General features: G+C 32.0%; 1 protein-coding gene across 13 annotated transcripts; it reads right to left on the bottom strand.

Annotated features, from left to right (window-relative positions):
- Positions 1-1387: 1387 nt before the first annotated feature.
- Positions 1388-17978, bottom strand: exoc7 (exocyst complex component 7). Of its 13 annotated transcripts, XM_026276026.1 has the most exons (22): positions 17816-17978; positions 17484-17549; positions 16829-17013; positions 15863-15968; positions 15566-15788; positions 13997-14161; positions 13774-13785; positions 10481-10570; positions 8941-9003; positions 7495-7640; positions 7260-7412; positions 7076-7174; positions 6199-6261; positions 6060-6126; positions 4821-4859; positions 3595-3660; positions 3343-3463; positions 3067-3162; positions 2916-2979; positions 2041-2082; positions 1795-1928; positions 1388-1718 (listed from the first exon to the last, which is right to left on the bottom strand). In XM_026276026.1, the coding sequence occupies exons 1-22, from the start codon at positions 17873-17875 to the stop codon at positions 1616-1618; spliced, it is 2163 nt and encodes a 720-aa protein (XP_026131811.1). In that variant the 5' UTR covers positions 17876-17978; the 3' UTR covers positions 1388-1615. The 13 variants fall into 13 exon arrangements, with proteins under 13 accessions (XP_026131811.1, XP_026131813.1, XP_026131816.1 ...); XM_026276028.1 differs by lacking the exon at positions 4821-4859; XM_026276031.1 differs by lacking the exon at positions 8941-9003.
- Positions 17979-18059: the final 81 nt, after the last annotated feature.

The raw sequence follows: 18059 nt of genomic DNA, 5'->3' as shown, positions 1-18059 counted from the left end.
GTATAACAAAAACAAAGGCAAAAGAAGAAAAATAAATAAATATCTTGTAAAATTTACAGAGGTTATATGATCTAACAGCTTTTCTATTTGTACACTCAGATATTGAGAGAACATAGTTCTTATAATATTAGCAGCAAGCTCCAGAAAGCTTGTTTTTTTTTTTTTTTTTTTTTTTTTTGACTTGTGCAACTACAATTTGGTTAAAATAATAATTACATATATCACATATGGAAAAAAAAATAAAATAAATTGAGACACTTTGCTCCAAAGTTTCTTGGTATGTGGGCAAGACCAAAATAAATGCACCAGTTTTTCGTTCATCTCTTCACAGATAGTGTTGACGTCAGTCTCGCACGTGCATGTACTTCAGTGTGTTTAGTCTGCCATCTAGTGGCTGAATAAGAAACTAGCGGCTAAAGATACACTCCCAGAAAAACAGCCAGGCCTACTTTAAAGGGTTAGTTCACCCAAAAATGAAAATTAAGCTGCGTTTAACTCACCCTGGAGGCATCATAGATGTATATGACCTTTATCTTTCGGACAAATGCAGTCAGAGTTATATAAAAAATTGTCTTTGTTCTTTCAAGCTCTATTGTTGCAGTCAGTTGATTTCTAAAACCAAAACACAAGAGAAAAGTTATTCCAACACAAAAAGAAGCTCTGATGTTATAAACGGTGACCAAAACCGATGCTAAGACAACATATATATATATATATATATATATATATATATATATATATATATATATATATATATATATATATATATATTATTCAATTAAATTTTTATAATATAATATGTGGTCATTTATTTTAATGGAATCTATTTATCTAAATGACGAAATATGATTAAATACTTCAAAACTAAACTAAAATGTGTAATATACATTTTATATAACAACAGATGTATAGGAATCCTCATTTTGCATTATTGACACACTGTTTTCCTAATTAATGTTGTTCGGTTGCTTTGACACAATCTTTGGTTGCTTAAAGCTCTGTATAAATAAAGGGGGGAAAAAAGAAAAAAGAATGAAAATAATGATCTCTTTCTCTCTATAAATTTATATATAATAAAACCAAACATTTTATTAAACTAAAGTAGAACAAAAATGTAAAGAATTCAAAAGTAATTACAGAAATCATAAAAACAAACACATAAAATATATTATATAAATTAAATAAGAATTAAAATAGATCATATTTCTAATTATTACAAACAAACACTAATTACAATAAATCATTTAATCGTTATAAATGCATTATTATTAATAATCATTGTGCAGTTTATGATGATTATAATGCACATTACACCTGTGTGTGTGTGTAGTGTGTGTTTGTTTTTGTGTTCAAAACCTAATTGAAGAAACTGAAGAAATCTGCAGCATAGGTTTCAGGAGTGAATTATCTTTATTTACTGCAGTTAACCTCCACAAAACATATACATACAGACATTTATACAAAAAGCAAGCAAAAAACCGAACAAAGCCGTTCCAGTTGTGTAGTGTGTTATGAAGCAGAAAGCAGCATGTCTGTGGCCAGGGGAAGCTGAGACTCCATTGATATAGTGACGGAGTGGGCGTGGCCTAAGCTGAGGTGACGGAGTGGGCGTGGCCTAAGCTGAGGTGTCAAAGAGCCTGTCAATCATGTCCTCCACCTGCTCCGGAGAGTAGCGGTGGTACTTCTCTGGGTTCTTGGTGAAGGAGATGTTTGCGCATCTGTAAAAGCATGTAATCATGAGCTCAGTGTTCAGCTGTGTTCTGATTGGCTGGTAAGTGTGTGTGAAGGACTCACCGGTGAAGGAAGGCTCTGTACGCCTCTGAAACCACTCTCTTCTCAGCCTGACGGATGGCATCCCGCTGCTCTTTATCAGGAACCGCCCAGCCCTGCTGGATCTTACACAGCTCCTCCAGACCGTCATTAAAACCCTGCACACACACACACACACACACACGCATGTGCTTACACTGAGCAGCATGTGCATCAGGATTTAAAGGAAAAACTGCTGAGCAAGACTAGAGCATCAGAGGCGCTTCTCACCTTGAACTTGTCCTTGATGATCTGTCGCTCCTTGTCTTTGAGCTGCTCATGTGAAAAGATTCAGAGAGCAGGATTAAACTGAGATCCTTTTCAACAAAACACTGCATCAGAACGACTGCATTATAAAGCACTGACTTCATTAATACTCGATGCTTGTAATGCACTGGGGCCAAGGATTTACAACTGCATTTGTGCAAGATTATTATTAAACTAAAAAAAAAAAAAGCCTCTTGAAATAAAATGTTAACTGAAAATAAAACACACATTAAAAATTATATTATAAAACCTATTTAGACAAATGAAAAAAAAGAAAAAAAATAATAAAAATGACAACACAATAAACATTTAAAATTAAATAAATAATAAAAATTTACTCAAAACTAATGTCTTAATTAAAGTTAAAATATTATAAAAAATTATAAATTCTAAAGTTAAAACAGAAAAGATAAAAAATAAATCTAATTAAAAATTTTACTAAAATGAAAATAAATCATTAAATATTAACAAAAACTATTTACACACAAAAAAACAAATAAAACTGACAAAAACACAACACAATTAGTAAAACTTTTATTAAAATCTCATTTAAAATATTATAAAAAATAATAAAGTGTATCATCAAAAAACAGTGTGTGTGTGTGTGTGTGTCTGTCTGTGTGCGTGTGTCTGTTTGTGTCTGTCTGTCTGTGTTTGTGCGTGTGTGTGTGTCTGTCTGTGTGTGTGTGTCTGTCTGTGTGTGTATGTGTGTGTGTGTGTGTCTCTGTGTGTGTCTCTGTGTTTGTGTGTGTGTGTCTGTGTCTGTGTCTGTGTGTATCTGTGTCTGTCTATGTGTGTGTGTGTGTGTGTGTGTGTGTGTGTGTGTGAGACGATCTCACTTTGGTTCCAGGCTGGAATGCTGGGATGTTTCTCTCTGTCAGATGCTCGGTGACCCTCAGCCAGCTGTAGGTGAGTGAAGGTCAGAAGGTCAGAAGGTCACTCACTGATTGATCACAGGACGGTTCTTGTGTTTGGATCATGTGATCTCACCTGCGCTGGTAATTCTGGATCTCCTGCTCGATCAGCTCTCTGTACGAACTCTCCACCTTCTTATGTGTCACAGCGACCAGCTGAATCAGCTCCGACCTCAACAACACACACGCAGCATTTGACCGTTACCACTTATTTTATCATAATCTAAAGAACCAATAAGGAAGAGGAGTAGTTCTATCCATGCTGTCTTCTGATTGGCCAGCACTGAGTGTGTAGGTGTGCTCTGCTCTCTGATTGGTCAGTGAATCTGTATAAAGAGTGTAATGCACTCACTTCTCCAGGGATTTGAGGATGTAGTTGTAGTTGTTGTGAAGGAAGACGGCGCGCAGGGCCGGATCTTCATACACTTTAGCTTTGTTTGACAGATTCAGCTGCAGGTTACCCAGGACTTTATCTGTGAAACACAAAATAACACTGATTTAACCCAGAAAAATGAATAGGAGAGAAGGGAAAAAGCTTATATAAAATGCATGTTATGTGGCACTCTTAAGTGTGTGTGTGTGTGTGTGTGTGTGTGTGTCTTACAGATGTATGTGCTCAGGAGTCTCCTGCTGAACTCTGAACTGTAGCTGCTGGCGGACGAGCTGCTCTCTGAAACCAGAAGAGACACGTTTCAACACACAAATACATGTATTCTTCTATAATTATACAGCTCCTGTACGAAGCTACAATATCCTACAGATCTTAGAGAGGATCGTTTCATATCCTGCGGTCTAACATGACAGAATATTTGAATCAGCACAAGAAAAGCGTCCTGGAAACATCGTATTTAAAGCTGTACATCAAGCAAGAACATGAGCGATTCAGAGAGACGGCTCAAGAGCTGAAGTCAACACCAAATCAAACCAACCTCGTTCACTTTCAGAATAAATCTTACTGTGAATGAATGAGTGTATCTCTTTTATTAATTTTACATTGTTTATGTTCGGTTGATTTAACTACATCTACATTTTAATATTCTTCAATATTACTAAATGATAGTGTTAAGGAAAAAATTGTCCAAAAAAATGTACGTAAAAATGTAATATATATATATATATATATATATATATATATATATATATATATATATATATATATATATATATATATATATATATATATATATATATATATATATATATATATAAAATAATTTAAGTTTATATTCATTGGAAAAAATAAATATTGTAAAAATTATTTAGTAGTAATGCATAGAACATCAAATTAAATAACAGTAATTCTAATAAAATAATTTAAAATGTCAAATTTTATATATATATATATATATATATATATATATATATATATATATATAATTTATTTTAATGTTACATAATTTTTTATAATATCCTATTTTATATATATATATATATATATATATATATATATATATATATATATATATATATATATATATATATATATATATATATATATATATATATATGAGAATATTATTCAAAACAAATTTTTATGTAATATCAAAAAACATATATTTACATTGATATTACGTGAGGATTTTAAAAATAATATTCTATAACAATAATAATAATAATTATTATTATTATACAGTTAAGCATAAAACATATATTACAAATTAAATATTAACTATAATTCAATGTTATAAATGAATAAATGATAACAATGAAACACGGCTGTAAACGTTATTCTTAGTATAATGTGCATCGAGGAGTCATTCACGACACGTATGAAGACAGTAAACGGAGTCAGTGGTTTCATGTGCTCTACTCGTCCGCTCGAGCGCTTACCTCGGGGGTCTAAAGGAATATTGTAAGTGTCCCCGAGTACTACAGGACAGAAGCAAAGCAGAACAGAGAGAGAGAGAGAGAGAGAGAGAGAACAAGAGAGAGAAGCAGAGGGCGAGAAGTTAAAACAGTTCTGTTAGTGAAGAGCTTCACCACTAAGAGCCAGCCAATGACAGAGAAGCAGCGATGAGTGGGTGGGGCTGAGAACACAGTGGGAGGAGCTTCAGAGTCTCATGCACTGCTGAGTATACACAACATAAGAATAATAACAATGCTTTATAAATTAATAACCATACAGAACATAACATTACTTTCTGATTAAATATTTGAATTAATGATAGCATAATTAATTAGTATTCATTTTAATTTAAAAAAATTTAAATAAATTATATAATATTAATTATAATTAAATTATATAAATGAACAGAGAATATATAATGTTACTTTCTGATAATTTTCACAGACCTTTTTAACAACAACAGCAACAAAAATAATGTTTTGAAATAAAATAATAAATAAAATATTAATTAGAATAAATGCATATGCATTTTTTAATATACAGACCATAACGAACAAACAATATTTTAATAAGTAATATTTTGAATTAATTATTCATTATTTTAAGCAATAATAATAAAAACAATAATGTTTTTAAATTTCAAAATAATAAATTAAATATTAAATATAACAAAACTACATTAATTAATGAATTTGCAAAATATAAGTTTACATTCTAATTTATTATTATTTAATAATATTTAAATGTTTATTAATTATATTAAATAATAATAATATTGCTTTAAAAAAAAAATAATAATAATAATAATAATTAAAATTAAATGAAAATATAGAACCTATAAAAATAACATCTGATCAATAAATAATCCCAGAAATGATCATTTGAGCAGTATATTGTTATTTAGAGCCCCCTCTGCAGGAAGGAGGAAGAAACAACAACAGCAGAGAAGCAGAAAACAGTTGAATTTGCTCTCATTCTCGAGAGACTTCAAAGGAAAAGGAAATGCAGACCACGAAGGGAATATGAACAGGTGACAAATAAGGAGACAGGAGGGTGAGGACGGCGATCTGTGCGTCATGAACATGAATGTGATAAAAACAGAGCTTATATCTGCGTCTGAATTATTTCGAAGAATTACTGAATTACTGAGAGATGTATAAATGCTATACAGGGGGTACATCTACTGGATCGGTCTGTTTGTGTCTGTTTCTCGTTCGCTTTACCCTGAGAGGCCAGCATCGCTCCGGCTGTTTCCTGGAAGTCCAGCAGCTGCTGCAGGAACAGGATTGCCTGAGGAAAAGAGCCTCTTAGTCTGCTTTTATAACACATCACTACTAAACTACCACAGTGATGCCATCTTACATTGCTGGTGAGCTCGTGGACGGTTCCGTCTTTCGGCATGTTGTACTCTTTATCTGGATCGTTCTGTTGTGTACATCACAATAATCATTAATATTAATAAGCGCAACAAGGAATGCAATTTATATTTTATAATATAATAAATGTGTTGTATTTGAAATATAACAAAAATGCATATATAAAACATATTTCATTTTCAGTTATAATTATTACCGTTATTATTATTAAAATAAATAAGTAATAACAATTATTAATATTATAAAATATTAACATTTAGTAAAAATAATTCAATTAAAGGATATATAAATACATATGATTTTAAAAAGCAAATTATGTAAAAAAAATCTAAAAACGTTCCTTACAATTTAATTTAATCTAAATAAATAAAATGATTAAAAATGACTGTATATTATTATTTTTTTATTAATATTTAATAAATTATATTATTTAATAATTATCTCAATACTTTCTAAATAAATACATAATTAATTATATATTATTATTAATAATAATACTACTACTACATATAATACATTTTATTAACTATAACTTTAACTTTTAAATATTACAAATAATTAAATCCGTTTTTATTTTTTAGTAATTTAATATAAAACTATAAAATTATATAAATAATATATAAATAATATATATATATATACACACACACACACACACACACACACACACACACTTTTTTATTTTTTTATACAAATTAAATAGTAAATAATTATTTGAAATAATTAATAACATTTATTATGATTTTTTATTACATATATTAAAATGTAATAATTTAAAATTAAATAAAACAATAAATTAAATAATAATAATTATAATAAAAGAATACAGTTCTGTAGCTGATGTCATGGTTGTGTGTGATTACCTTAATGCTGTCGGCGAACTCCTCCAGCGCTTTGGCTCCGATGCTCTCCATAGAAGTGATGAGAGCTGGGAGCTTGTTCTTGGTGCTGGCAGCCGTTCCCTGCACCACAACACAGGATATGACATCATCGGCTGCCACACTCCAGTGTGCACACATGACTGTTTTTCACTGGCTCTGTCTCTACCTGTAGCGTGGCGTCAAAGTCTGGCTTGGTCTGCTTGAGATGGCGCAGGATGGGGAAGATGGTCAGCACAGCGGAGTAATCGTGTCTCATGATGGCTCGCCGCGCCGCAGAGACGATGTTATCACCCTCCAGCATCAGATTATCCAGCGCTTCCTGCAGAGACAAACACTGTGATCACACACACACACACACACACACACACTGAACACACACACTGAACACACACGGCTCTCACCTGGATGAGTGAGTCGAAGGTCTTCTTCTGGTGATGTTCTGGGATGATCTCGGTCAGTAAAGCGTATTCGCTCTGAGCCAGCTTCACAAACGCACTGATGCAGTGGATGTACGAATCGATCTCGATGTCCAACACGTCATCCTTCCCTGAGACACACACACACACACACCTGTCAGAGCTCAAGAAAACTACATTCAGACATGACCAGTGTGGACCAAGGGTGATATATTGTATCTTAACATGATTAAAGCAGAATTAAAATCGGCTTGATGTTTGCTTCTAGTGATGCAGTAAATAAATACTGCAGCTTTAAATATATCTAACACCAAATAGCTATGAATGAGAAATAAGGATCAATCATATGTGTGCTGCCAAAATTGAATTTTTACTTTTTCAAAGTGTGTTGTAGAACTTGTAATAAATACAATTTATTTAATTACAAATTAATGACAAACAGAACAATTTCCCTTTATATTTAATCACTCTCTCTAAGCATATAAATAATATCCATGTTACCGGACGGTCAAACTGGACATTGAATATGAATATTTTAATCAAAAGACTTGAATGAACTGACAGAATCACTGACTCTTTGAACTAAAATAAATATTTTTAATTATAATTATATTAAATTAATAATACAATTAATTACTAATTAGATTTAATAATAATAATAATAATAACAATGACAATAATAATTATTAAAAATACATTTATATTAATAAATTACTTTTTTATTTAATTAAAAATTCTAAAAATAAACAAATAAAATTAACAAAATTAATGTTTAAAATTAATAACATTTAAAAATAATAAAATTAAATGTAGGATATACCTTTTGAATTTTAAAGGTTAATAGAAATACTAATACTAATTTAAAATGTTCAATAATTTTTAATAATACTTTAAAATAAAGCTCTAACAAATTACATAGTATTAATTATAATAATAAAAAAAAATATATATATATATATATATATATATATATATATATATATATATATATATATATATATATATATATATATATATATATATATATATATTAATTATAATACAATTTATTTAATTTTTAGTTTTAAATTAAAATTAACACAATCAAATGTAGAATGTAATTTTTAAGGATGAATCACTCACTCTCTGAACTGAACTGAATATTACTGTTGAAATTGTATTGATAAACTCTCTTAAATTAAAACAACAGCATCTTTGAAATACCGATAACAGCTTGAACTCCAAACACATGTTTACAGGTGATCTTTAGCTGGGTCACTGTAACAGTATTAACATTAAAATTCACTTTATCTTAAACACACAACAATACGATTTACACAAAATGTGTGTTCACTTGAGGCTTATGTAACACATTGCATCATTTGTTCTTTATAAACTGAGGAATGAGTCAGAATGAATGTGTTTTTTCATAATCTTTGAGCTCAGACTCACCTGCAGCCGCGCCATGCTTGTCGTCAGACAGGTGCTTAACCCCTCGCAGGTCATGATCGAAACCTGATTGGTTAGGATATAGTCACATGACCCGGGTCACTCACCCTGGGCTACAGAGGGAGTGCTGAACAAGCTCACCCACCCACAAAGCAAACACTGACGCGGCTCGACCGACTGCTGGGTGTTAGTGGGCTTCTAAGTGCACCGATGGACCCAGCAAAGCACAGAGACTTATGGGAAACACTGACGTCACCACAGTTTGTCCTCAGTTTGAGAGAGAAAACAATGACCACGATCTTCCTGCTGCCACACTCAGCTCAAAAAAAAATCTACTTTTTACTTGAAATCGTCAACAGAATGAAGCCGGATTTAAAATGTGGATGCAGCGTTATTATTATACACTATTTTAATATGTTTTTTTATTTAGATTTGTATCGTTTCAGTGTTCATTTAAATTCTTTAGTAATATTTATATTTTACATTTTTGTTTTAACTGCATTGTTTTTCGTTTTTATTCATTTTTTAATTTAGTTTTAGTCATTTTAGCACTTATTTTATTTCAATGAGTTGCCATAGTAAGATTTTTAATTTTTATGTTTACGTTTTTCAATAATATTTACTAGTGCGGTCAAACTAAATTAATCACGATTCATTGTATCCAAAATATTTTGTTGTTTACATTATTATGTGTACTGTGTATATTCATTATATATGCCAGCATACATTTCAGAAAATCTTTATGTTTATGTATTAAAAATATTCATATATAATATAAATCATAAAAATACATGTAGATAGATGTAAAAATTTTGTGAAATATATACATGTATGTGTATGTATTTATATATACTTAATAAATATACACAGTACACACATATATTCTGTAAACAAAAACTTTTTTTGCATTTTAGATGCGATTAATCGCGTTCATTTGCTTGACAGAACTAATGTTTACATTACATTTCAGCTTTATTTCACATTATGACATTTTAGTTAACAATAGCTATACTGATAGTATGATGTCATGCATAGCAAACTTAGCTTTTGCATAATTTTTTACATAGTCTACTAAATATTATGGCAATGTGGCAAAATATTTAGTTAAATGCTGCTGTTCATTGCCTCTAACTTAAACTGTAATTTAATGTGTAAATTAAGTGTTTTCACAATGTCACATTTCAAATCCTCATTGTTTTTTTATTATTAAATAACAATTATTAATACTATTAATTACAAAATTATTATTTATTATTTAACTGAATACAAAAATATTTTGAATTATTAATGTATAACTTAAAAATATTTGTATTTTATTATTTTTTATAAACATATATTGCACAGATAAGACAGTGGCTCTCTCAGGACAATTGGAGGATGTTTTCCCCTCGCTGAGGGTGAAACTGCTGTGACCCATAGGTTTCTGTGTTGTCCGACTGCTGCTTTCGGAAACGCAACAGTTCAAAAACAGCAAAAGTGAGAAATAAAACCCAGAGACAGAGCTTGAGAAGAGGAAGGAAACCAGAAAGACAGCGTGCTTTACCTTCTAGAGGAGTGAGGTTAGAACCCTTTTTTCCATCCAGGCCATGCTGAGAGTACTGTTTGAGCAGATTCTGAGCCTTACGGATCGTGCCTGCGCCCATCAACACCCAAACAGAGAAACAGAGAGGAACAGAGAGAGAGAGAGAGAGAGAGAGAGAGAGAGAGACGCAGGGATGCAGGAGGAAAACAGAGGAAGACACCGTGAGGAAGAGGAAGAGGAAGGGCTTCTCAAACCCTGTCCACCGACACCAGAGCAACAACTGAGAGAAATCCAGATCCCTCCGAGACTACAGCCGACACCACAGCTATCTCACACACACACACACACACACACACACACGGTCCAACATGAACCTCTGAGTTACACTGATAAAAGTCAATAAACTGGCTTAGTATATTAGGAACCGCAACATTACCAACATTATAAGGTCAAACTGAAAGAACTGATTTTAGTGAATTAAGTGAGTTAAGATTGTGATGCAGTAAAAAGTAAGTTTACAAACATAAACACCCCAAAAATTATATTTTTTAACATTTTGAATCTTTTAAAATTCACCATCAAACATTGATCTTGGAAGCCTAAAATCTTTAAACTAAAAATAATAACTTTAAAAAATAAAATAAAATATAAACAAAGATTTGAATTTACTTGCATTCAAAGTGTATCTGAAACATTTCTATTTGTTTTAAATAAATGGATGAAATTAGTAAGCCTTTTTGATGAATTAAATGTTTTCTTTCTACTGTAAAATAAATAAGTTGTTATTTACAGTTTTTTTTTAATTTAGGAAGTGACTTTACTCTGGGATTAATAGTTAATATAATCTACTTTCAATTTAGTTAGTATTTGTTCATTTTGGAAGAAAAAATGTAGTATGGCAAATAATTATATCACACTTTATGATACAAGTATATTAATGAATTAAATGTAATTGGTCTGTAAAAAAAAAAAAGTATATATATATATATATATATATATATATATATATATATATATATATATATATATATATATATATATATATATACATATATAATTAAGTTCCTCAATGTTTTGGCATCATGTAAACAGGTTTTGGTGTGTATAGTATAATTCTCCTCTGAGGAGTATGCATTAATTCATAGCTATATTTTTCCCAAAATCCATATTCAAATCAAAATATCCGACTTCCTGTTGGTCGTAGCTAATGAATGTGAATTAGAAAGTTGTCTGTCTTGATAAGAACAATTTATGTACAGAGTTTGGTGTCTATGATTATATATATAATGATTGATTGCCAGTACATTTTCACAGTTGACTCATCGGTGGCAGAAAGTTCATTTTGGACCTTGCATACACATACACACACACACACACACACACACACACACACTCACAAACACATGCGGTGCACAAACATTACATCATCACATCACAATATCTACAGCTAAACAGACTGAAGAACACGTCACACACACACACACTGAGGAGAAAATACAACCGGTTAATCTATCACAGCTATTAAACCACAGCACTGTGTCACAAACAGTGATGTTAATACAGTCATTAAGAGAAGTGCTGTTCCAATGCATTAGCCACACTATTCATCTAAAACATGTTTCACATCACAGCACAAACACATCAGACAGTCATTGTGCCGCTAAAACTAAAGGCACGTGTCTTAAAGGGATCATATCATCATTTTATATCAGATCAGGTTTCTAGTTATCTAGTGTATTTTTAATTCTCAATGGCCCTGGAACAGGTTGTTATTCTAGACTTATGTATATTCATTAATTAAAATAAAAATAAAAATAAAATAGTTTACATTCATCTTTTGGGTAGCAAACATTACAATCTTTTCATAGTACAATTAACTAAATCGTACAAATAGCAATAAATAGTGCAATGATAAAAAATAAAAAAAATTATTTATCGTGACATGACCCCTTTATTAAGCAGTTAATATGCAGTAAATGTTTTCTTAGGCAATATAAGCATCACATGACCAAGACAGAGTCAGTGTGTTAGTGAGGGCAGATCAGTCACAGCGCCCCGTGTGGTGAGGAGTGAGCATGCAGTCAGTGTTAATAGTGTTAGTAGAAAACAAAGAACTATCTTTTTCAATATTAAACTCTCCGTACACAATACAGAGCTGTTAGCCAACAAAATGTGCCCTCCACGCTGATAAAAAAAATACAGTAACAGGAGAATGTCTTAAGAAACTAGCTCAATATACTAGTTATCCTGATTAATAACAATTAATTGGTCTGGATGAGATATAAGTTGTGTGTGTGTGTCTGGATGGATGCATCTGATGTGGTGTATATGTGTGTGTATTAAGGCTTTCTCACATTCAAGAAAAACAAATGGTTCATAAAACACTACCATTCAAATGTCTGGGGTCGGTCATTTCTTTTTGAAGAAATTAATGCTTTTATTCTGCAAGGATGCATTCAATTGATCAAAAGTGATAGTGAACATTTATAATGTTAGAAATGATTTCTGTTTCAAATAAATTCTGTACTTTCTGTTCATCTGCGAATCCTGAAAAATTAAATGCATCACTTTACACAAAAATATAGCACAGCACTAAAGTTTTCAGCATTGATGATAATCAGAAATGTTTCTTGAGCAGTAAATCATCATATTATTCTGATTTCTGAAGATCATGTGACACTGAAGACTGGAGGAATGATGCTGGAAATACAGCGGTGCATCAGAGAAATACATTTCACTTTAACACAGATTCACACAGTAATTTAAAATTGTAATAATATTTAACAATTTTACAGTTTTTAACAATAATATTTCACAATATTGCTGTTTTTTTTTTATCAAATAAATGCTGCCCTGGTGAGCAAAAAAATAATAATTCAATTTAAATATAAATGTAATTTATAAACAATTTTAAATGTTAATTTAAAATGCTTAGCTCAAATGAATTTAATTATCAACTAATTAAAATTATTTACATTATGTTTAAAAAACATAAATATATATATATTATTATCATTTATTTTTTCATTTTCATTATTAATTAAACTCTTAAATGACCCTGGACCTTTGAGTGGTAGTTTTCTTTTGGTCAATTTTTTCCTCAAAAGTACACATTTGTCTCACGTTCTGCATGAATAATCTTCTGTGCGTTTCACCAGCAAATTTTACAAGTGAAACATGTTTGCAATGCATGTAAATAGTCCTATCATAGCATGTTCTGTTACATATACGTGTGTGTGAGTGTGTGTGTGTGGCTCTGGCTCTGCAAACAGAAGCAAGCGATGGACGCGTCACAAACACAGCTGTGACTTTACCTGGGATGTAGACTGACATCATCAGAAACCAGTGAGACAGAGAAGAGAAATGGGGAGAGGAGACGGTTAGTATGAACACACACACACTAGGAACGGGAAAAGAGGAGAACTTCGACAGGAAGCGAGGTCATGGAGGTCAGATACACCTGATCGTGATCCATCAGCACCAGCAGAAACCCAAAGAGACCCGCTCTAGTGGGGTGAAGGGTTAAAGGTCACTGACCTGGTCGTTTGGGAGGCTTCTTGGTGGGCGTCTCCTTGCGTTTGGTCTGAACGGCGGGCGAGTGGATGGCAGAGCTGGCGCTGTTCTTACGGAAATGCTCCTTTAGACCCTTAATGGAGCGATCCAGCTGACTGGACCGGACCTGGAAATACACGTTCATGAAGTCTGCAGGAAAACAAACACACGACATCAGATTTTAAACACCCTTTATCAATGATACATGCTTTTGGTAAAGCCATCTGTTCACATTATTATTATATAATCAAGTGAATTAATAGCAGAACTCGTGGTGGAAAACTGCATTACCCATGATGCTGTGCAGAACAGTTTTCATACAACAATAATTGTGTGTATAAACTTTAAATAAACATTGCATCCACAGATTCAATCAACAAATAATATGTATTTATATAATACATTTCACTTTTTTGTACATTTTAAGTTAACTTTTTTACATTATTTTTTTTTCTGAGATTATATACTATATTTAACTTTTTTTACCTCAATTTACAGAAAACATGTCAGAGATGCAAGATTTGATAGATTAATAGATTTCATTAAAAGACTATTTTAAGTTTCAAATTTTCGATAAGTTTACATTTTTTTTCATATATTTTATGTAAAGGTCAGAATAAGAGTCATTTACTTTTTACACAAATTTTATTGTATTAATTTTTATTAATCAAATATATCTGTTTTGCTGAATGATGATGAAAAACTTTCTTTTTCTCCCACAAAATTAATTTAAAACATTAAAATAGACAGTTCACTTGCATTTAATCCGCTTTATATGCATATAAAATAACTTATAAAAATGTAATTTCATCTTGACATCAAAATATTTTTTATCTTTGACCCATATATATTCAACTAATAAATTATTTTATGTTATTTAATTAGGTGTTTTAAATCAACAATTAAATAATTAAATTGATTAAATAATTACATTTAAATTAAATTTCTCTCTTTTCCGCTCACCAAGGCACCGAAGCATTTATTTCTTTAAAAAACATGAATAGTTATATTTCACGCTCATTTTAAATTCGATATGTCATTTGCAATGCCTCATGGGATTGTAGTGATCTTCAAATATTTTTAATAAATGTTTGTAGCAGGGCTGAAAAATGATTAATCGCATTCAAAATAAAAGTATGTTTATATATGTGTGTGTACTGTGTATATTTATTATGTTTATATAAATGCACCAGATAAATGCAAATATACAAGTATAAATATATAATATTTAAATAATATTAAAAGTAATATATACATATCTGTGTGTGTGTGTATTTATATATACATAATAAATGTATACAGAGTACACACACATGTGTAAACAGAGACTTTTATTTTGAATGTGATTAATCACGATTCATTGTTTTTCAGTTTTAGTTTGTAGCTTTGTGCATCTGCTCGTAACTGGTTGGTTTGGTCCAGTTTTTTAAAACCCGTTGGGAAAAATGAATGGGAATGGAATGGAAAAATGAACGGAAAAAATACTTCGAGAACCAACACTAATGACACTTGACATTAATGGCACAGATAATGGCACATGTGTGTTGTGTGCACCTTGGTTGCGTCCGTACTCCAGCAGCCAGGCAGAGATGCAGATGATGTCCTGCAGGACGGCTTCGGGCAGGTGCTCCAGGGTCACGTCCTCCTGCACCTCCATGTCCTCGTCTCCTCCGATGGCGTCCAGGATGAGGACGGGCGGCACTGGCTTGCTGTAGCGGGTCAGAAGGCTGCGAAACTCCGCCTCCAGCAGCTCCTTCCCCTTCTCGAAGCGTGCTTTCTGCAACAGGACAGCCTCGCTGAGGAGCTTCATACGGACTGAAGAAGCTTGAGAGCGTGACAAACTGTACGTACCACTGTGTTGAGCTCGGGACTGTCGGGATTGTTGTCCTGAAAATACTCCACGGCTTTCTGGATCTTTGCGATGCAGGCCAGATACTCATCCAGACGACCTGCAGGCCTGCAACATCAGTGAATGACCAATCAGAGTCTGTCCACACACCTCTCTATCTATCTGTCTGTCTAAATCTGATCTGTTATTTAAAACCGTAGTTATAGGGTGAACTATCCCTTTAAAACCCATTTTCTTGACATAAACCGTCTCCAAACTAGTTTTTGCAATATTGAATGCCTCATGGAATTTATGCAATTAAATAAAAAATTTTCTTGCAAATATTTTTTTGGGATGGAAACATGGCTATTGTTAGTTTATAATCTATTAACATACATCTATCTGTCCATCCATCCATCCATCTATCCATCTATCCATCCGTCTATTTTTGATCTGTTATTTAAAACTAATAATATTTCACAAAATTAGTTTTCACTGTATTTTTGATCAATTATATGCAGTCTTTATGAGTCTAAGAGATTTCAAAATAATTATATTTAATTTACTTAAACTATTTTATTTGTTTATATAATCTTAATAATTAAATATTATGTAACAATTATTATTTAATAAAATAAAAAATATGTATACAAAATTAAATATATATACACACACATCTCTCTCTATCTATCTACCTGCAATTAAGTTATACATTCTTATACATTAGTATTATAGAATTATAAAATCAATTTTATATACAATATACTATATTATAATTATAGTGTATTATTCAGCCTTGGGGAGTATAATAATTCAATAATTATTAAATCATAAAATAAAATAATTAAATTATTATAACTATTAAAATGATTAATTTTTAAATAAAATTATATAATGAATTAATTAGAAATGTCCTAAAAATAGCTGAAATATTATATCTGTAAAAAATATCGGTCGATCACTGAAGAACAGTCTCAGGTCACTCTCACCCTTCCCGGATGATCTTGTCGGTGTCTTTGGCCACGTGATAATAACTGATGACGTGATCCATGCAGGAGAGGGTTTTATCCACGTTCTCCTGCAGTCGCTGCAGGTTCTCCGTCTGCTTATGGACCGGGATGATGGAGTTCTCCAGCTGCATCAGACGGCTCTCGAACGAGGACAGGATGGACACCTCACAGGACACAAAACATGCTTTCATTCAGAAAATAAACTACACAATAATAAAGTAACTTCAGACAATGGCATATGAACAGCAGATATCATTGTACAACACTGCTGTTATTTTAGTCTGAACTTAAAACTAGGATCACACAGACACAGACACAGACACAGACACACACACACACACACACACACACACACACACACACACACACACACACACTTGCACTTGTGGTCTTCATAATGTTTTTTATACTGTACAATCTGTGTACTGAAAACTACTGGCAATTAAGATTTCATAAATCACCGTTTTGTATGTTTTTAAAGCATTTTGTTTTACATGGACACAGGAAATGACCTCATAAACCATGTTCATGTTGTAGTGCCCATGTCATTATACACATGTGTCCTCATAAACCACACACACACACACACACACACACACACTTCCACCAATATTTTTTACTGCTCATTTCTCACCATTCCTTTAGTGAGCTGATCACTCTTCTCCAGGCTTTCACGAATAAAAGACAGAGTTTCTTGCTCCTGTAGAAAACATACAGGTGACGTAACTTTATACGTGTTATGACCTCTCAAGTGAACACACCCCATCAACAGCAGTTATTTTTTATTATTTGTTGTCCATCATAAAGCTTCTAAAATGCTCTGTGGCATTATTTTTAATGACAATACTCAGATTCTCATTTTAGTTGATCGCGAGTGACAGTAATAACATTAATAACATCCGCCGCCTGATCACGGGACTCTCGGGTAATTCTTCATTCTTCCTGTTTTGTCTATTTTTAACGAACCTGCTGGAGTTTGTCCTCGATCTCCCGCTTCCGAGCGGACGCGTCTTCGGTTGGGATCATCCTGAGAGGCAGAAATGTGACAGAAATGGCTCCGTCAGGATCAGTGCAAAATACACAATAATATTATAACGTTTAAAGTGAAGACAGCGGAAACTATACAGCAAAAAACGGAAGTGAAGTCGATTGTATGTACAAAATAAAAGTCCTTGGTTTTTTTTCTTCGAAAATCCAAACATGTACCAAT

This window comes from Carassius auratus, chromosome 12, assembly GCF_003368295.1.
Source record: "Carassius auratus strain Wakin chromosome 12, ASM336829v1, whole genome shotgun sequence".
In the NCBI taxonomy this organism is placed as follows: Eukaryota; Metazoa; Chordata; class Actinopteri; order Cypriniformes; family Cyprinidae; genus Carassius; species Carassius auratus.
The sequence above is the reverse complement of the archived record's forward strand: the minus strand, read 5'-3'. Positions and strand labels throughout refer to the sequence as shown.